The following is a 21481-nucleotide window of genomic DNA, read 5'->3' as shown; positions in this document are numbered from 1 at the left end:
CAGACCCTTTGAACGTATGTATCGGAAGAAGCGCTGCGTACATTGTTTGCGCTATATAAATAAAAGATGATGATGATATAAAGTCTGCTGTATAACTGGAGTTCTAGAATCTACTCTTGAAGTTATGGTACCATTAATTGATGACTTTGTTTCTATGTTGCCTTCTTCAGGACTCAGAAAGTACCGAAGTCCGAATTAAATCGCTGATCGGTTCTTTGAAGCATACGGTCTATGAGTATGTCTGCCGTTCCTTGTTTAAGGTAAGAATGACTATATTAATGTCCCAGTAATGTAAGAAAACTGTTCAAGTTGAGTTTAGGAGGGAAAAAAAGACATTTCTCCCCCCGCAGACACATACACCGGAAACAAAGTTTGTCTTTGAGTCTCTCCTGCTCTACACATTGATTGGAATCAGAAGCTGTTAGGTGACGCCTTGTATTTCACTTTTCCTTTATCCATCGGTATTAACATTGGGGGTAAAAATGCTTTTTTCCTGGGTTTCTATATCCATACTGTGACATCATGAAAAAATATTTTGTGTGTACATTGGTTCCAAAATGATCCCCTTTTTAATTTCTAATAAGGTATTCCAGAACTATGATGTCAGCTACACTAATCTGTTTAATTCCGCTAAAATAAAGTAGTGTTCAGTTATAACCGTCAAATCTGAAATAGAATATAGAACATTTTTTCCTAAAAAGAATTCATAAATATATAAATCTGCAGGAACTTTGTGTCGAACGACTGCACCTTTGCCTAAGAGACACAGGAACGTTATCTTTATTGCTTCCCAAATGCGTTTCTGAACTCGCAGGTTTTTTTCTGATTGCAAGAGCTTATTCTCTGTTCCTGCGCGTGTATGTTTTTAAAGACGCTGTTCCACCCGCCGTCCTATATTTAACGCTCTTGTAACTGAATGGACTGTTAGAAACATAATTCTTTGGACTGTTAAGCCCATACCCTACCCAGAAATAACGCTTTAATAATGAAAAAAAACGTTGCCTCGTTCCTAATTTTTGCCTGAAACGCTTAATTGTCACGACACACCAAAGCGGGCATTGTTAGAGAGGCTTTTTAAATGTCCGTGTTGTTTCTGTGTGCTGAAACCTTCTGAGGAATGACGCCGGATCTGCCGAGGTTTGTATGTGTTAACGTCCTGGAGGATGGGATTAATAATAAGTGGAACGCCACCTTTAAAAGTGTTCTGGAGTTTCTGCCGGGTTAGCGTGCTTATGGCATGTTTGAATTTGCGGGTGGCAAAGCTCGAAGGGATCTCTTGAGAGGTTTCATTTGCCACTGGGGGTTCCCAGCTGCGTCGGTCACAGCGTCGGCTCCTCGGATATGTCTCGCAGTAAAAGGCGTTCGGCAGGAACAGCAGCGCATCTTTGCTCCGTTACGGCCTCTGCCCGGTATAAAGGCAAGAGACTCTTTGCATGCATACGCACCGTCCTTATATTTCAAATTAATTGAGAATTATGCTTCTTTTGCATATTTAATCAGATGATAAAGCAGATGTCAAAGCTTAATAGCGGCAACATTGGACCATTTTCGTTTTCATTAGTTGTACTGTTTAGCAAATCATTTATTTCCCTGGAATTGTTGTGATTAAAATAGATTTCACGTGTTACTCGGTACAAGGTCACCTTCCGTTCCATTTACGATGAATAAAAAAAAGAGACGGCCCTTACATTCTCGAAAGACGAGTAATACGGGCCATTGGCTGCAAACTATTTCAGCCGCCTATTCATTTCGCAGATATGGGAATGGGAACGGGAACGTTAACATTTAACGCATGCAATGGTAGCGCCGCAAGCTCTGTAATCGGTGACAGCATGAGCCGTAGAATGTGCCCCCTTCTTCTAACCGTGGTTTAGTAGCTTCCGAAGAAGCCCTCTTATGTTTGTTGGGCAGTCAGCAGCAGCAGAGATATTTTTTAACTTAAAAAAGGCTAATGTTAGCCTCACTCCCAGGACCCTTAGACACGCCTGTCCATACACACTACCCTTACACATGTGCCGATAAACACACATACATATACACGTGTACTGCCCTTACACACACACACCTGCTCATAAACATACCCGTACACTGCTCTTACACACACACACACACCTGCTCATACACTGCCTTTACAGACACATATATACACATACACTGCCTTTTATCCACACATATACACATACACCTGCCCATACACACACATACATGCACATACACTGCCCTTACATCCCTTTCTCTTACCTCTTCCTCCATCCTTCTTCCTCCATCCTGTGGTGGGAAAGCAAGGTCTGTTACCTCACTTTACTGCTGCCTCATCGCTACACACCGGCTATTGATGCAGAGCGTGGTGATGACGTCATATCCCTGTGCTCTGCATTATTTACTGGTGTGAAGCGATTAGGGAGCAGTAAAGCGCTCCCTAATGTTGAGCCGACTAGAGGGAGATTGTGATCTCTCAACTAGTCCTGCAGGCTGCAGCTGCAAATCAGGACAGTTGGGAGGCATGGGTTAGATGGATCCGTACAGAGGCTTCGGTTTGAAAGACATACAGTATGCTTGTGTAATGGAGAGCACTATATGTGAAAGCGCATGTTTAAGATGGCAGGAATACATTAGATGGCAGATAAGAACCATTTGGCCAGTGTAGCTTGCAATTTTTCCTGATGTGAAGATCTTAGTCTGCCCTTGGCTTTGTCCATGTTTTCAGATAGCTTTATGCCTAGCCCACGCATGCTTAAACTCCCTCATCATACCCTCTGCTGGGAGGCTGTTCCATTTATCTGTTCCATTTTACTGTAAAGTAAAACATCCTTACATTGCATCTAACCATCTGATCCTCTAGTTTTAGATTTTGACCTCTTAACTTTTGAAATTTGTTAAATCCCATTATGTATTTAATCTCCTCCAATTTTTTTTTCCCCCCTTCAAATCATTCACCACTTTAGTTACCCTCCTGAACGCTTCAGAAATTAAATATTATTCTGGAGATGGGGTCTCCAAAACTGTACACCATGCTGTAGGTGAGACCAGAGATCCGTAACGTGGCAGAACCTCCTCCCTCTGCTACCGATGCCTCTCGCTGTACAAACTGGGATCCTGCGACACTTTTTTGGACGCTGGATTGCATTGCCGGCTTGCCTAAAATAATTACTCACCTGTTCTTCTCTTCTGTTGTCGCTCACAGAGCAGTGTCCCCAATGCTGTATTCTACCTAGGGATTTTTACACCCCAAGTGCATTATTTTACATTTATCAACATTAAACTGCTGCTGCTTCCATTTTTCAATTTTTTTTACTCCTTACCTATCTCAGTTGTTCCACCCAAAATTTCTACCCTGTTTCAGACATTTACATCATGTGCAACAAGGCATATATTATGTCTAAGATTTTTTTTAGTTTTTTTTTTAATTATATATATATATATATATATATATATATATATATATACACCGTATTTATCGGCGTATAACACGCACTTTTATATCTAAAAAAAATAAGTTTAAACCCTACCTGCGTGTTATACGCCGATAACTTTCTGTGCTGCACAATCTGCAGCCGCGTCTCCCGCACTTCCGGTTCCGGCGAGGGTGCGTGTTATACGCCGGTGCGTGTAATACGCCGGTAAGTACGGTATATATATATATATATATATATATATATATATATATATATATATATATATATAATATATATATATTCAAATGTTACTCAGTCAAAATCTGTAGAAGTTTCCTGTATTATAAATAAAATGTCTTATCAAACAAGACAGCCCAATCACCCTTGAAGCACAAATTTCAAACGTTTAGTATGATCCTTAAGTGCTTTAAGGCCCACCATGGACAACAGGAGGTGCCAGAATCCATTTCCGCATTTATCTTATAACCTCGCCCCATACATTTTTAAACGCGGTTTGTAAAGTGAGTGGCCGCAGAGACGCGGTGAGTAATTGAGCACGCAGCCCCCTCTGTAGTCTCCCCAGTGAATCCGCACACGGAGACCTCTTCGGTTAACGAGAAATATTCCGCGTTTTCATGATTTTGCACTATGACCTGAACTAGTGTGAAAGCAGCTTTATGTTTCGCGCAGGTCTGCGGTGGGATTATAGCAATTAGCACAGCTCAAGAGCCTGTCTTACATGTGAGATTTGGTGCGTTTAACGTCTGCGTGTGTTACTGGATAACTTAAATCCAATGCGTGCCCAATTTAAGGGGGATGCGTGATTTTCGGGGGGATTCTGTTGCCTAGCTGCCCAGCTCCCCTGCAGAAGAGCTCATAATCACCCCTGGTTGCTCCATTGAAATGGAATAAAGCAATTTTGGTGAATTTTAGATAATTCTACCAGATTTAACTTGCAAAATTCCTCCCATGTAATTGTGTTGGGATTTCTAATTGTTGTGTTTTGATGTTTAGGCTGATCAGCTGATGTTCGCCCTGCATTTCGTCCGTGGAATGCATCCGGAGCTTTTCCAGGAGAACGTAAGTAAATGATGGAGTCCGATATAGATCTGTTTATCTTACCCTAATGATAAAAGCAGCCGTGGAGCACAGTAAGCAGGACTTTCCATACGGTGGGTAGAAGTATGGAAAGTGTTTTCAGTGTATTTTGCGGATGTACAAGTAAATGGCAATTTCAGACAATACTGATCTTTAATGCAAAGGGTGTTTATATTTGTTTTTTTCTGTTATTTAAAGGTTGACTCTGACCATTTTTAGTATCAGATGAAAAATACATTTATTTGCTGTATTTGTTTCTTTAACGCAGCTGCAGTTTTTGCATGAAGTAACATTTCCAGGCAGTGAATATTACGTGTTCTAGTTCTGCTATCCAGGGCCAATCTACTAGACAACTAGACCCCGATTCCTTATCATACGTACTAATGATAAATATAGAATAGCTCGGTCTTAATCACACAGCCTGATTCCCGACTAATGAAAGTCTATAGAGGAATGGACTTCGTTAGCATTGTAAATAAACATATTTTTGCTCTCGGCAATAGTCTAGTTCCAAGAGGTAAGAGTGTATAATGTGGCGGCGTGTACCCAGCAGACCGCCACACACATTTGATTTATCTACCTCTGACCTGGCCAGGGCCGGCTTCCCTTCTGGATGCATACCATGCAGTTTATACCCTATAAGACTCGGGGCATAGACACAAAGCTAACATTTCCCTGTTTCTTTTAAGCAAAGAAGTGTTATCCCCCGTCTTCTGCCCTGTGCGCATTCTCTCTGCTTGCTGCCTTGTTCTGCTTTGATCGTAATCCCATGCTTGTGGATGATCGTTATTTGGATCGGGAAACATCTTCACGTACCTTCCCCTATGACCTTCGTTTACTTCCAACCCCATCTTCACAGTCTGAGTTAAAAACTCAAAGTCTCTAAGAGAATGTTGTATTTCATGTTATAGGAATGGGATGTTTTTACCGGTGTTACCATTGGAGACGTATTCAAGAAATCTGTAAGTAAATCATTTAAAAAATTTTTTTTTTTTTTTTTAAAGGCATGTTTAATTGGTTAAAAAAAAACATAAAAATAATGAAATCTTGAACCTGCTAAAATATTTTATAGGCTCACTAGAGTTGTCCATCTATATGTATAATGTATAATTGGGGGGGGTTTAACATTGCCAGCTTTTCCACAAACTCCAAAAGGTTATTGGTTAATATATGCCATAGATTTTTACCCATCATCTACAGCATAGGTTAACAGTGCTCAATGAAAGCCAATTTTACCATAGACTGCCACAGAAAAAAAGGTAAAAACTTGAACTATTTGCTAACTGCGTAACATTATTTATCTTAATTCTAATTGGTGAATGAATGAAAGAACTCTGTGTTAATGATTGAATACTGTTCTGTTCATCAGTACAGGAGCATTCTCGCAACGAATGAAGTAATCCTTTGGCCACAAAAAGCTCAAAAGGCATGCACTGTAAATCTAACACTGTACACAGCCTTCTCAAAATCTATTTCTTATCCATTTTTCTATTTTCAGGATTCTCAAAGGACACTTCGGGATCAGATTCCGTCATGGATTGAGCAAGAAAGAGCGTGGGCAGTAGCCTTGTTAAAGGTATGTTGTTGTTATTATTTACAAACAAACCAAAATACTAACTCATCTAGGAAGCAAAAAAAAAAATCCAGGCAATTTAATACCATTTTGATAATTTGACATTGATAAATTCATTTAGTGAAAGTTCCATCTTTTTTTTTATGCTTCACTTCTAATATGTTTAAATTCATACGTTTGTGTAGTGAAGCTCTTTTATTTTTTAGGTAACGGCTTATCTCGTTTCTCATATTACCTGTCGAAAATAATATATGGCTTAATTAAAGACGGCATGTGTTTGAATCCTCCAATCCACCCAAATGTGATCACTGTGTTTTATCTCGCAGGCTTCGCTTCCAGCTCTTTATCAGACTCTGAGCCTTGAAGATGCAAATCTGTGGAATCATTTTTCAAGGAGCTCGGCTTGTGAGCAAGATTTTCCTGCGGCCATCGGCAAGAAACTTTCCTTATTTCAGCAGGTCGGTAGGAACAACGCGGCCCCTTTACTGATCACTGGCGCGGCTGGACAATATGAAACCCTTTAATCTAATTAATGCTGGATACTTACAGTTTTTGTCTATATTATACACATGTACATAGCAGCATGACCCGGTAACATGAAAACGTCCCCAAAACATTCTTTTTAAATTTAGTTTGTAAATCTTTTGGGAATTCCGTGTTTTTTTTCTTCTTCAGCTGGAATCCATCTTTCATAAGCTTTACATTTTTCTATGTTGGCTCAATAAGAGGTTCGGATTTGGTTAGACACTTAATCCCATTTTTTTATTATGTGTCCAATATTGTACATACTTGAAGTATATAAATAATTGGGTTAAATAACCTTGTTTACAGATTCCTAACACAATAGCCTATTATCCAGTGTCCCAGGCAGCATATTAAAGAAAGAATGCATTTTTAAGTACTTTCATATGTATTTATCATTTTATTTTTTTTTAAATAAATTAAATGACTTACCTTTAGGAGGAGCTGCAGCTCTAGAGATTCTGCGGAACTTCTCCTCCGCGCTCCAATGTTTCTCGCCAACGATTTGCGATGGCAAGAATGTGCTACCATTGAATCAGTCCCATGTTTGAGTTAAATTATGCTCGCTTTTATGCCAACTTTCACACAATGGTTCTACACATAACTTCTAGACTCGTAAAACGGGTCCTTGTAGAGCGTAAACATGAAGAGGTCGAGGCAGGCCTAAATATAGAGTTTATTGCATTAGCAAAAAGCTAAGAATTAAAGAAAAAAAATTTTCTTGTGCATAATTTTTGATGTCATAGAAGCATCAAAAATTCTCTAAATAGCATATTTTGCAAGGCTTTCTGTAAGATTAGTAGAAACGTGGCGTAGTCATCTAATGGTGGAACCCTCCTTGGAGAGGAGCGTGCTAGAAAAGCTTATAAAGCGGCCCTGAACTCAAAATGTAAATACCTTTCAGCTTTGAGTTGATGAATCGTAGGACTTGTAAGGCCAGTTTGCTCTTCGGTTTTCCATCACAATCAAAATGTTAGTATAGCTTACAAAAGTGCAGCTAGTGAAGGACTTCACGCCCCCAATCTCCTAAAACTATAAGATTTTTTTCCCCATTTTGCCGTCTTGAGTTATAACTTTTTTAGTACTTTGCATAAAGTTAGTGCATTTTGTTTCTGTAATGCCCTTACTATCCGAAATAGACCTGAAACTCCAGATTCTTACTTATGTCCAGATACTCTCTTGCTGTGACCACGACGGGTCAAACGTTAACCCTTCTGCTCACTCGCATATATCTAAGATTTCTCCCGTGCTGTACCTATTCCCTGAAATCCCTGCCATGTTCATTCAGACTCTTACCCCGCCACCTTAATTCACAAAATAACCCATCTGTCCCCCCACCTTGGGAGTGATCTTCATGTCACTGACGTGTGCACATGATCTTTTACGCGGGTCTTAACATAGGTTCTTGATACTGTTAATTTTACATATGATCAATTTCAATGTTAATGTTTATCGGTATACTGGGCACAACAGAAGCTTCTTGCTCTCCATAACTAAAATGGAATCATGTAAAATTAATGTTTTGCCCTTTTGCCAGGGCCCAGCACCCTGCCCCCACCTGACCACATATACCGCATCTGTTCTTCATCCACCAAAACAGATAATAATTTAACAATTTTTGTGCATTAAGAAGTAAGAGATTAATTATGTGAAAATAAAATTGTAAATATAATACCATTTGATATTATTTTGCTCTTTTTTTGTCCAAAACTATAAATATGCAGCAATATGATGATAGATGATAGTTCCACTTGACTAAAAGAAATGGCCAAGGACAAAGCCGGTGGTTCTGGAATGTGAATATCATTCCTGCATATAACATATTCATATTATTTATCATATTTTCTTTCCAGGTTCTGGTTGTCCAAGCAATTCGACCAGACAGACTTCAAAGTGCGATGGCCCTCTTTGCATTCAAGAATCTAGGTAAGTATTTCAACTAATTACTAAACATTTTTTTTGTAAATATATAAGCGATACAAAGGAGGGGGGATAATATATTATTGACGATTATATGAATGGAGGGTAGATACAGAACAGTTTGCATACTGAGATTCTTGGGCTTGCTCTTTTTCTGCACCCTCAGCCTGGATTATGCAGGGGGTACTTGCTGGACAGGCTTGTGCGTATAGCCGACATTATGAGATTTGAATATTTAATTTGTCGGCGTCGGGTGCAAGTTTAAAGAAATATACAGACTAAATAAAACATTTCTGGTTTTCATTGTTTGCTGCTGTTTAGTGGAATGGGCTGGGATACGCCAATGAAGAAAACTTTAAAACCCCTTAAATCATAATCCATTGGGCAAACTGATTGTCTACTATACTACTAAAAGACATTGACAATGGCTTTCCTTTTTGAACTTGGAGACATGGTCCATAGGTTGTGTTTTGATGAATTCCCAAGGTTGGGTCCCTATTGATGTGACAGCATCCCCATCGAAGCAGTACATTAGGGAATCTCGGCCAGTAGTGAAATGATCCTAGACTAGCTGGCCTGGGTTCCACCAGCTTTATTTACCTAGTCAAATACCCCAGAATCGGTCCACCCTTAATAATGTAAATATTAAGGCTGCAGATTGATGGATCTTCCTTCTGTGAGCCTGTAATCATTTTCTTCAAAATACATGCTTTTCGCTTATTTACCATTAAAATTAAGGGTGTAGTAGAAGTATTATTAAACACTCATCTACAGACACCAGACAAGCCAAGGCTTGTTTTTCCCTCAGAAATCTTATGGTGCAGTTTCCCATCACCTTTACCCACCATAAATGATGTAAATTTACCCTTGTTACTGACACCCAAACCATCTCCCTTACAACAACCATGCTCTCATATAAAACATTGGCGTTTGTGTAACCGTTACAAATATTGGTATTTGTATTATTCTGATTTTAATTACAAGTGATGTTTTGCTTCTGTATTACCAGTAATTTGACATTTTTGCTGATGGCTCACATGTAACAGTATTGTTGGAAATAGAGCCCTGTGTGGGACTGCTTTTTTAATCCCGCTGTTTTTAATACCGCTCCCGCAATGTGGGTGTTCCGCTCCCGCCACATTTGTGGCCAATCACGCTCGCCTTCTTACCTGATTTCCTGCGCAGTCCCGGAAGGCTGCCCTCGAGTTGTTCCCTCACAGCGTCTCTTCTCTTGCTCCGCCCAGGAACAAGGCGGAGTCACAGGAAGTGACGTCACATCACGTGACTCCGCCTTGTTCCTGGGCGGCGCAAGATAGGAGACACTGTAATGGAGCAGCGAGAGGTAGGGCAGGAAATCATTAAAGCCGGCCCACTCAACTGCCCCCTCAGTGCTTGTCCTACCCCCGCTGCAGGTAGGAGCTTCATTTCTATGCCTTAGGAAGCCTACCTATGTATCAGTTCCCTGGAGCTCCAGGAAGTCTGGCATTTCTAGACTGATTCTCAAGAAGGACATATTAATTCAGTCAGACAACAGGACTACTGCAGCATATCAGAAGCGGTGGGGGGTACAAGAAGTTTTCCATTAGGAGTTTTGGCAGCTGACATATCTGCAGAGAGCTATCTCCGGCAGCAGTCCACAACCAGTGTCCCCTTAAACTTAAGGCAGAATATTTGAGCCAACATCAGATTTGTCCAAAAGAATAGTCTACACTCGGATATCTTTTAGGAGCTTGTCTTTCATCCTGGTTCCCTAGACATCGACCCGATGGTTTCAGTGGCGAACAAAAACAGACTTTTTTCCCTATCCTGGCTTTGGACGTTCTTTAAGAATGGGCCAGACGGATGTCATTCTCGCCGTGAAGAGTGTGATATGTGGATCTGATAGAGATGTCCATTTGTCCACTTTTTAGACTTCCTGATTTCAGATATAGTTTCTCCAGAGCTTATCTTATCATCCGTCTCCAACACTGGGATTGAAAGGGCTCTCTTGCTAAACCATGGATTTACCATGGACTTACCCTCAGAAAGCATGAAGCTGGCCACGGGAAAGATTGATGCTGCCGTTTGGAAAGCCTTTTCAAGATGGCCCCAGGAACTCTCTCGCGTTTCGTCTGTCAGTCCCGCAAGCTCTGGAATTTCTTCATTCAGGATTTTCCAAGGATCCGTGTCCAGCCTTTATGAGTGCATATTACTGCCCTAAGATCCTTTCTGGGCTTTGAGGTGATCTTATCCTCTGGTCCAGTGATTAGCATTAGCCAGTGTAAGGCCTCAATCTCCAAACCATGTACCTCCATGGGATTTAACTGTGGCCTTGAGACATTATACTTGACCTCTATTTAATCTGCTTGAATCTACATCTCTTCTCTTGTTAAAGGTGGCAGTTACTTCTGCCCGATGAGTTTCTGACCTGTAAGCCCGGTCTTCTTGCTCTCCATTCATTTTGGATGAACATGTGCTCTGCTTACCCTCGGAATTTCTCCCGAAGAGAATTTCTGTTTTTCGTGCTTCTCAGGACATTGCGTTACCAACTTTTTTTGCCCGGTACCAAAGAATGGGAAAGATACAGAGCTGCATCTCTTAGACATCAAGTGAGTGCTAATGGTTTACCTGCAAAGGACCCATTTTCCTTTGCTGATCCCTGTAAGGGACTTAAGGTGTCTCTGAGGTGCCTCAGTTGTTGGCTAATACAGACAATCCATGAAGCAAATACTGCGGAAGGTTCGCTGCCCCCTGTTGGTCGGAAAGCCCACTCTACTGGCTACCGCATGGACCGCACTGGCAGACGTGCCTCCAGATCAGCAGCAGTTTGCTCTTCGTTTTAAACTTTGGTTAAACGTTACTGACTTGGTATTCCAGCACTATTTATTTGGGTCTATGTTTGGCAGACGAGTTTTGCTGTCTGATTATTTTGCGCCCTTTCTGCTTGCACGTGTCTCGCTTCCCTGCTGAGGATCACAAGGGAAACATTAACTTCTTACCTCGGAGTTTCTTTTCCTTGTATATCCTGCTGCGGTGCTTTTTTGTTCCCTGCCGATATATTTTTTTCTTACGCATATACTACTTAGTTATTACACGGCTGGTTTCATCGATGTCCTGCCCTACCTGAAGGGGCTGCTGAAGGATACACAAGGCGTATAAATCCCCCCCCCGTAACAATTTAATGTTTCTTGCAAAACTTTGTTAAGCCTCTAAATTGTTAGAAGCGATGTGCTTGACTCAAAAACACTTTCATGCAGGCAGCCTAATAATATTCTATTATTGCAATGATTTTTTTCTTCCTCTTTATTGCTAAAGCAATAAAATGTAATCAACAAAGGAAAATTTCAAATAATATTACTCAAGCTATCCGAATAACTAATTATCTTTCGCAGTGAAGAACCCTATTTATCTTCAATGCAAACGTGTAAATAAACAAAATTAGCTTAATTTATTTTAACCGATCAGGGATATTTGTAAAAGATGGAGTTTTTTTTGTTGATCAGGGCATCAATCATTTTAATACGTTAACATAACGTGTAAATGAATCCACATGTATTTTTGGCATCTATTTTTGAAGATTTGTTCAGTTTTTCCATCCACCCGTATTTTATTCTGCCGTAGAAAGCCGGTATTCTGGGTGAAAAAAAAGTAAGTTCCACCGATTTCCGGTGTGAATATAATATATAATATACTATAATACAACTAATTATTTGGCAGTTGTATATATGTAAAAGCTCTTATTAAACTATAGCTGATCTTAACCTTTTTCAGATACTGTATTCAGCCCATTTTTGAACTCAAGGTTAGCTCCGGAGTCTGGAACCGAGGCAGTTTATTTTTGTAATGATTCATTTGGCAGTGGAACGTGGAGTGGATGTGCCGTATGTTTAGCTTTTCGACAGTGATAACATCATCAGAAATACATTATTGCCTGGACTATATGTACAGTAAATGGTATATGTGTGTGTGTATTTATATATATATATATATATATATATATATATACCATGTATATAACTTCTGCTTTGATGTTTATGGTAAGATTCTTATTGTGTTTGGACACAATATATGTCTGATCTCTCCTGTAGTCTGTATATGGTTTCCTTGACTCCTCTTTGGCAAGGAGCAGTTTGATGGCGTGACCCAACGCTGTGCGCCACACAACTGGCCAGAGAGTGGAGAACGGGGATAAAATAACTCCCCACGTCCTTACCCAGGCACCGGCATACCATGTTCACGTTGAGAATAGTGACCAGCGAGTAAATACGCATAAACAGATCTGTTATCCGAAATACTTCTGGTCTCAAACATTTCAAAAATGGGTTACTCAACTTGTGTATATGTATGCAACAGCTTATTTTAGTTTAATTGTTTATTACAGGACTGAAAGACTTGTCTCCTCCACCTCTGAATCTGAAACGCCTGAGTAAGGAAACTCTGGCTACGGAGCCAGTTCTAATAATGATATCTCCGGGAGCTGACCCGTCCCAGGAATTGCAGGAACTGGCCGGTGCCGAGATTGGCAGAGAGCGGTATCACGAAGTAAATACATATTCTGATTATTATTAGGATTTAACATTTTACGTATCGTTCTGTATTGTGTTCAGCGGGGTATGTACAAACTAGCATCTGAATGGGGCTTGGAAGCATCTGTTTATTCGTCCCATGCCACTGCAAAGCCAACTGAAAGAAGTTTAACATTCACGAATAATGGGGTGTTTAAAAAAAAAAAAAAAAAAAAATAATGCTGGTACATAGTTTTAAAAAGTAATTTTATCCTAGCAACCAATAAATATTCCTGCTGATTGACCCATATTATTGGTTGTTACGGTAACGAGACCACTTTTTAAACTTTGGTCCAAAATATTATAGATGACATCAATGTGAAATATCAGATGTGTGTTTTAAATGGGCACATAATCCTCAACTAAAGGCAACGCAACAGTGGCTTCTTTCAGAATTATCATCATACCTGGGAACTTCTGGGCTCCGGCTACCCGGAGCCTTCCCTTGCGGGACGTGGCCAGGACTGCACGCTGATGTCAGCAGGCAGGCCCGCTGACGTTGGTGGGCGGTCCCACTGACGTCAAGGGCGGTCCCATTGACGACAGCAGGAAACACCCCCATTTCAATGAAAAAATGGGCGGGGAGCGGGGTGTGTCAAGACCCTGCTCCCACGACCCGGAGAACTGGAGGAGCAGCGCTCCCCCAGCAATCTCCGGGTCAAACCCGGAGAGTTCCCAGCTATGGTTATCATGTTAATGATAGTGAGCCACATTTCTCTCCATCGAGTGATCCAGAGGACAAGTCCCCTAGTACTAAGAACCCCGTTTCAAAAAATATGGAGCGCACAGAATTTGGGTTTGTTAGAATTTTTGATTTAAGTACAAGTGCGGTTTTATTTGCCGTTACATAAGGATATGACTGACAGAAATTAGTAAGGCAACTCTGTCTCGTATTTTACATCAGCTCTTTCTGAAAAGTATCTGGATGTTTGTATAGTAGGGCGATACGACTGGCTCGGCTTGTGAAAAATGTATTTAATTTCATTAATGTGAACCAGTCTCAAACTCCCCTAGCTGAAGGGCCTTCAAGAATATTTATTCTTTGATCTTCTTGCCTTAATCAAGCTTTAGTCTCTGTACCTATGAGTAATTGGTTTTAAACTGCACTTATGCATTATCTTGGTAATTGTAGCATAATTTTCTTTCTCGGTAGGTGGCGATGGGTCAAGGCCAAGCTGATCTAGCCATACAAACATTAAGGGAGTGTGCCAAGGAAGGGGAATGGCTCTGCTTAAAAAATCTGCATCTTGTCATTTCTTGGCTTCCTGTCCTGGAAAAGGCAAGTAAAAACCCAAACAGCTGACGAGATTATCTGAGCACAGATTCTTCACTTTCACGTTTTACATCATTTGGACTTCCATTCATGAAATTGGAAATCTAATCTTAGGAAAAACATTTCCATGTCTTGTTTGGCTGGGCTGCTTGAAATATGATGTGTCATACGAAAGGATAAATGGCTGCAAATTGACTAATAGACTTGACATGTTGTTATATCTATTGGCAGCAATAAAAGCCCTCCAACATTGAGAGTATTTAAAGTGTTTTATAAGGAAAGCAGTTAAATACATTTGTAGGGAGACACTACGTCTGAGCTCATTCCATGTATACCGTGCAGCTGCAATGACACAGCCGTGTTTTGATCAGGGGCACCTGATCAATTGGTTGATGCCAGCGCAGGCCCCTGCCGGCAACCAATAGAGTCGCTCTTACAGACCTTTAACTCCTGGAGCCGGGAGACCATTGGTGTCTCCCCAGGCCAAGTTTTGGTGTCAGGAGTTAAAGGTCCGTAGGAGCGACTCTATTGGTCGCCGGTAGGGAGCTCCTCTGGCATCAACCAATGAAGGGCAGCAATATTCGCATGAAAAGAACACAGGAACGGGCGAATATTTATGGAATACGAAGGCGCTAGTTAAAATTGGGTAATTTTGGCTTCAAGTTATTATAGGAAATATCTTTCTACTTTGAAAATACATCTTATCCACTTAAAAATATTGAGGAGAGGTACATTACGTGTCTAGCTTCTTGACCATTTACCACTTTCACAAAGAAGAGTCTAACATGTTCAGAAGGAACACTGGTGTCTCGAAAGCTCACATGGCTACAAATCTAATTCTGTAAACCAATTGTCTCATAGATGGTATCAATAACTTCTACAGAGCCTGACCTTTAGCACATTGATTATATTCATTGTAACATTTATTTTTTCAAATAACGCATATATTGCTACTTTACATTTCTATAATCCAATAGGAATTAAACACCCTCCAGCCAAATGCCAATTTCCGCCTATGGCTTACTGCGGAAGTTCATCCAAAATTTACAACGATTTTGCTGCAGTCGAGTTTAAAGATAACATATGAGGTAAGAGTTATTTTCTATACACGTACAAGAAACATTAAGCATGACGAACAACATTTCCATTGAAAATAACATCCGACAAACGGTTCCTATGGAGAAGTGTGATTTGGGATTTTCGGCCTACTTTCATATCATTGTTTATTTAAAAAAAAAATTGTATATACAATCACGTTCAATATATATTAAAGAAATTACAATGATGCTGGCAAAATCCAGAAAGTCATTTGTTGTTGGTGATATTTAATTCACAAAATTAATAATTCCTAGTATTTCATTCGTGATTTGTCTCCTTCAGCCTTGAATGTTTTATGTTGTGTGTCGCAATTTTTTTTTTTTTTTTTTTTTAATTAACGTTACGGGATAGTAGTAGTGCATTTAAGCGCATGCAGGATCAGGAGAGGGAGAAGGACTGAGTTAGACCCCTAAAGAGATAGGTACATATGGTCCTGAGAAAGTGCGGAGGAAAGTGTAGAATTGTTCCAGAGAAGCTGGGTTTTGGGTGGCACGTGAAGCATCCAAGAAAGCGAATGGCCGAAAGGCTGTTAGAAATAAGGGAAGGAGGCCGGTTTGTGTTTCATCTGCGTATAGGTGAGGTTGTAAGTTTACAATGAGAAGAGTCCATTGTGACGCCAATGGGAAAAGGAAATGGTAATTCTGACCTGCAAGCATCCCATTCTTATTAACCCCTTCAGGACCGGGATTTTGATACTAACGTGTCGCTAAAGGACCGGAGCCGTTTTTGTGTTTTTGCCATGTCTTTCTTCAACTGTAATTTCTCTCTTATTAATTGGTGCACCCACACAAATCATATATTGTTTTTTTTAGGACAAGTAGGGCTTTCATTTGAAACCATATTAAGCTGGGTAGTACATTGTTTTGTTTGAAATAAACTGGAAAAAGTGGTGAAAAAATGAAAAAAACGCATTTTTTTTACAGTTTTGTATACATATAAATTGTACACACATTGAACCAATGGGAAAAAATTATCCCAAATATATTCATTGAGTTGTCCTGATTTGGAAACCACCCAACATGGCCAGGATTTTCATCTATTTTGACCAGTATAGGGCAAATATTGCTAGGCATGCATCGTGTTTTTGAAATGTAATTTTTTGCAAATTTGGCATGGTAGTCTAATAACTGCAATAGTTGTCACAGATACTGATTATCCCCCCAAAATTATATGTTTATGAAAAGTAGATAAGTCAAGGTGTACAACTAGGGTCATTTTGACACTTTTCAAACAGGGATTTTATCGCCAGTTGCTGCCAAATTTTGAGGTATTTTTATATTTTTTTGGGTTTTTTTGCATATGTTGCAATGTTGCTTTAGATTTTATATTATATTTTGTATAGAATTTGTGCAACTGCAGAAAAAAACACCAAATTGTGTTCACCAACATCCCCCGGTTCCAACAAGGCCTCACATGCATGGTTCATGCATTTTTTGAGGAAGCTATGAGGGCAAAACTGGAACATGCGCATTTTCGTTTTCACATTTGGAATTTTCAGAAATTGGTTTCCTGGGCCCATATCCCATTTGGGACATTTTGGAAGCCCCCCGCTGTAAATTACCCCATAAAAGTATATATTTATGAACAGTAGACAAGTCAAGGTGTTCAACTAGGGTAGTTTTGACAGTTTTCAGCTAGCCATTTCTTCACTCGTTTCTGCCAAACTTCACAGGGAAATTATTTTATTGCGTTTTTAACGCATACATTTCAATGTTGCACTGAATTTCTTGCACACCATAAGTGCAACAGTGGAAGAAAACACCACATTTTGTTCACCAAGATCCCCTGATTCCAACAAGACCTCACATGCATGGTTCATGCATTTTTTGAGGAAGCTATGAGGGCAAAACTGGAACATGTGCATTTACATTTTTTTAAATATTTTTTTTATCAGATTGCTTGTAAGTGACAGGTTTAGGCCGCTGACATCAATCAGGGAGACCGATCAATAATCAGCGACTTAAAATGTCACCGACAAGTGATCAGGTAATAATTATGATTATTTCATTTTTTAATAATTTGTGTTTTTTCATAATTACCCTAGATGACCCCTCTCTCTTTGTAGAGCAGGGTCATCCGTGGGCTGCCATAATGATCCGATCACTCCTATTGGCCAGGAGCGATCTGATCAGCCCAGCATTTGACCTGGAAGCACCCTGGACTTTCAGGTCAGTGCTGGTATTTTTTTTTATTATTATTTTTATTATTTTTTTATTATTTTTTTTATTTATTATTTTATTAGTATTTTTTTTAAAAAAATTATTTTTTTTTTTTTTTTTTTTAACTCTTTCAATGCTGATGCTCCATTGAAGCACAGCATTGATTGATATTTAGTCCCCACAAGCTTGTGGGGACTAATATTAACCCCTGCAATGCTGCGATGGGGGTCATAAACAATCGCAGCATTGAAGGGGTTAATTGAGGAAGAGGGGGGGTAGGGGTTAACTATGGGGGGTGGGGGTGGGGGGGCTGGTCTCCACACTAATGTGGAGACCAAAGAGCCCTGTCTCCCTGTCCCTGAAGCTGCCTCTGGCAGCTGGGACACAATCTCCAGTGGACTGGAGATTGTGGGAGAGGAGTCTCTCTGATCAGCCCTACAGGGCTGATCAGAGGACTTCTGGGGGTTCGTTTTTGCTGCTGGAGGTCTGCCTGGGCTTCCAGGCAGACCACCAGTAGCAGAACCCCCTAAAAAACGGGAATTAACCCCTTCAATGCCGCGATCGCGGCATTGAATGCAGCGATCGCGGCATTGAAGGGGTTAACGCTGCACTGATGCTCTCATGGAGCGATCAGGCAGCAGGGGGGTGTTGGATCAGGCCCCCACACTTGTGTGGGGACCCATTCAACACCCCCACCCCTTCCCTGAAGCTGCCTGTGGCAGCTGAAACAGCGATTGCAGATTTTTCTGCAATCGCTGTTTCTGCCTAGAGAATCACTCCGTGGGAGTGATCGTAGGCTTGGGGGAGGGCTTAGACAGGCTGTGCTGTCTGCCCAGGACTCCTGGGCAGACGGCAGCAGCAGCGCCCCCGCGATCACCGCGATTGTGGTGATGTGGGGGCGTTTTTTGGAGGAGACGTACCTGGTACGTCCCGGTCTACCGGTGACTGTTAACCAGGAAGTACCAGGTACGTCCCGGTACGGAAGGGGTTAACAGGACATTGTTGTTGTTGATGTAATGGCTTCAGGACCAGAAATTTTTCTCATGAGTTTTCTGGCATCATAAAAACGTTCTTGAAGCCCACCTCGGAACTTCAGGTCTCCAGTTGGATGATTAAATGCATCTCCTTATGTTATAGAGAGAGTTGCCTTGGTTGATATGTGTGTGTTTAGGGATCAAATAGCACCACAACTTCGATACTAGTCAAGGCAACTCTTAAAATAAATTGAGGGGGATGCAATTGTCCAGCTAGATAAATGCAAGATAAAGTGTTTAGGGGTCAAATAGCACACCAGCGTCCTCTTGCATTTATCTATGTCAAATATCTTATGCTACACAAAGGAAAAATAACACCCCTTCAGTAACCCACACTGTCATTAATCACTTATTGTTATTATTATTTATTGTTTTATATAGCGCCATCAAATTCCGTAGCGCTGTAGAGTGGGTAGACAGGACATAACATGTAGTATGTAACATAACAGTTTGACTAACAGAGACAACAGGTGAGGAGGGCCCTGCTCAAACAAGCTTACAATCTAGAAGGATTTAGGGTGTATTACACAATAGGTAAAAGTGCCGTTGTTAGGGATGGAGCAGCCACACTAGTAAAAGTATTGCAGGAGAGGGACTAGGAAAGGTGAGCTAAAGGAATATGGGAGGGCGTTAATGTGCTATGTTGTAAGCGTCCTTAAAGAAGTGGTTTTTGAGGGATTTTTTGAAGGAATAAAGGCAAGGGGAGAGACGAATAGACCGGAGGAGGGCATTTCAGAGGATAGGGGCAGCCCTGGAGAAATCTTGTAAGCGGGCATGAGAAGTAGAAATCAGAGGAGAGGATAGAAGGAGATCATTGGATGAGCGGAGAGACCGGTTAGGAGTGTATTTAGAGATGAGTGAGGAGATGTAGGGAGGGGGAACCGCTGTGAAGAGCTTTAAAGGTAAGAGTGAGGATTTTGAAATGAATCCTAAAGCGCACAGGCAGCCAGTGAAGAGACTGACAGAGGGGAGAGACGTCAGTAAAGCGATGTGAGAGGAAGATAAGTCTGGCAGCAGCATTCATGGTGGATTGTAGAGGGGTGAGCTAAGACAGATAATAATCAAGGCGGGAGATAATAAGGGCATGGACAAGAGCCTTAGTGGCATGCTGTGTTAGGAAGGGACGGATGCGGGCAATGTTTTTAAGATGGAGACGGCAGTTTTTAGAGACAGACTGTGCCTGGTGAATGGAATGTCGGAGTCATGGGTGACTCCCAGACAGCACGCATAGGTAGACTGGGAGATGATAGCACGGTTAACATTGAGGGAAGCTGATGGGGGAGTCTTGGCGTTGGAGGGACGGAAGATGAGGAGTTCAGTTTTGGAGAGATTGAGTTTCAGGAAATGTGCAGACATCCAGGTAGAGACAGGGGCGAGACAGTTGGTGACACTTACTGGAAAATAGCCCTGACTAATGATGACATATACGTTACCCTTTGGGGCATTATGATTCCATCTACCCACTGTATTGCAGAATGTCTTGTATGTTACATTTGTACATATATTATATTAACAATGGGGGATTACAAATGCAGTTTTTCTGCTACTACGGGCTGTGGTAAGTGAACAATTTGTGCCCCGTAATAAAAGACGTCAATAACAGAAAATTATGGCTAGCTTCAAAGGACTGACTTCTACACCCAGAAGCTTTGGTTGCCAAAGTCGTGCTGCCTCCTGCACCGCAGGGACCTGTATTAACCCCTGAATTTAGCGGACATGCGTACAGCCCTCACAAACATCAGTAACTGTCAACGTATCAAATGATTAGTGTTGTGTAACTGCAAAATATTGCTTTTTGAGAAAAAACAAATGCCAACATTAGTGATAATTACATAGCAATAATTGTCCGTAGGACTAGGATGACTCAAAATTACACATACTTGTGTTCCAAAGTGGATCCATGTGCGCTTCCATTCAATAGAACCACTAGAAAAATTGAGATATAAGCAATTTTCTATACAAGGAAACACTCGCTCCTAAAATCACATAAGCAGATCGTAAGATGCTTTCATTCTATTTTTGGATGCTTACATTTAGAAGACAAGTGTTTATAGAAGGTCTTTTATAGAATTTAAAGTGTTTTTCCTTCTTTTCCTTCTTTTTTATTTAATAGTCTCTTTCCTGAATATCTAAAATGCTGCTTATGTGATTTCAAACATTGAAAAAGCGTCATCTAAAAACCATTTGTGTTACGCACTTGATAATTATTAAGGACTTTGAAAAGTTTGATGTCAAATCCAGTAGGAAATGTTAGGATGTTAATGTGCCCCGGGCCCACGATTACCAGCTTGGAGAGCTTCTGAATCCGATCAATATATCGATGACATTATTGCAGTTTAGAAAAGAAGCTTCTATCTCTAATATCTGACTTTCAAAAACCATAATTGAGTGAATAAAAGCAAGCTACAAAATGCAAGCATACACTAAATTACTCAGATTTTTTTGGTGTACCTTGACTTTGATTTTTTTTTGCCAGCAACTGAATAGTTTGCCGAGTACCTCTATGCAAAACCACTATTCTGTGTCATATTGTACATACTTGTTAACATTCCTGTCTGTAGCTCAAATTCATTCTCACCCACCCATGGCATAAGTGTGCTTGTTTGAGTTCGGTGTGCCCCACATCATGCAGCTCTTAAACCTTTTCACCTTGTATAACATAGAAATAGAAAAATGATCAGAAATTTGTAACTTTTTTCATTTAAAAAAAAAAAAAAAGACAAGCCGCCTACATGCCCTGCCAACTTTACAGCGATCTATTTAATGTTGATGTGAAGTTTATATGCCTTCCTGACCTGATTCATAAGGACCAGGTTAGGTTAGTTCCTGGAAACACACACCTGATAACACCAGGAACTTTTTCTG

At 40.6% G+C, this 21481-nt stretch overlaps 1 protein-coding gene across 2 annotated transcripts in view; it reads left to right on the top strand.

The window, feature by feature from the left end:
- DYNC2H1 (dynein cytoplasmic 2 heavy chain 1) overlaps nt 1-21481 on the top strand; it is a 146519-nt gene that overhangs the window by 62500 nt on the left and 62538 nt on the right. For both annotated transcript variants that reach the window (XM_053456486.1, XM_053456485.1), the window contains 9 exons: nt 171-260; nt 4410-4475; nt 5405-5455; nt 5992-6069; nt 6393-6524; nt 8442-8514; nt 12869-13029; nt 14206-14331; nt 15303-15413. In XM_053456486.1, coding sequence (XP_053312461.1) covers nt 171-260; nt 4410-4475; nt 5405-5455; nt 5992-6069; nt 6393-6524; nt 8442-8514; nt 12869-13029; nt 14206-14331; nt 15303-15413 — 888 coding nt within the window. The remainder of the gene's footprint in view (nt 1-170; nt 261-4409; nt 4476-5404; nt 5456-5991; nt 6070-6392; nt 6525-8441; nt 8515-12868; nt 13030-14205; nt 14332-15302; nt 15414-21481) is intronic.

This window comes from Spea bombifrons, chromosome 2 (genome assembly GCF_027358695.1).
Source record: "Spea bombifrons isolate aSpeBom1 chromosome 2, aSpeBom1.2.pri, whole genome shotgun sequence".
Lineage (NCBI taxonomy): Eukaryota > Metazoa > Chordata > Amphibia > Anura > Pelobatidae > Spea > Spea bombifrons.
Note: the sequence above shows the minus strand (reverse complement) of the source record. Positions and strands in the feature narration are given on the sequence as shown.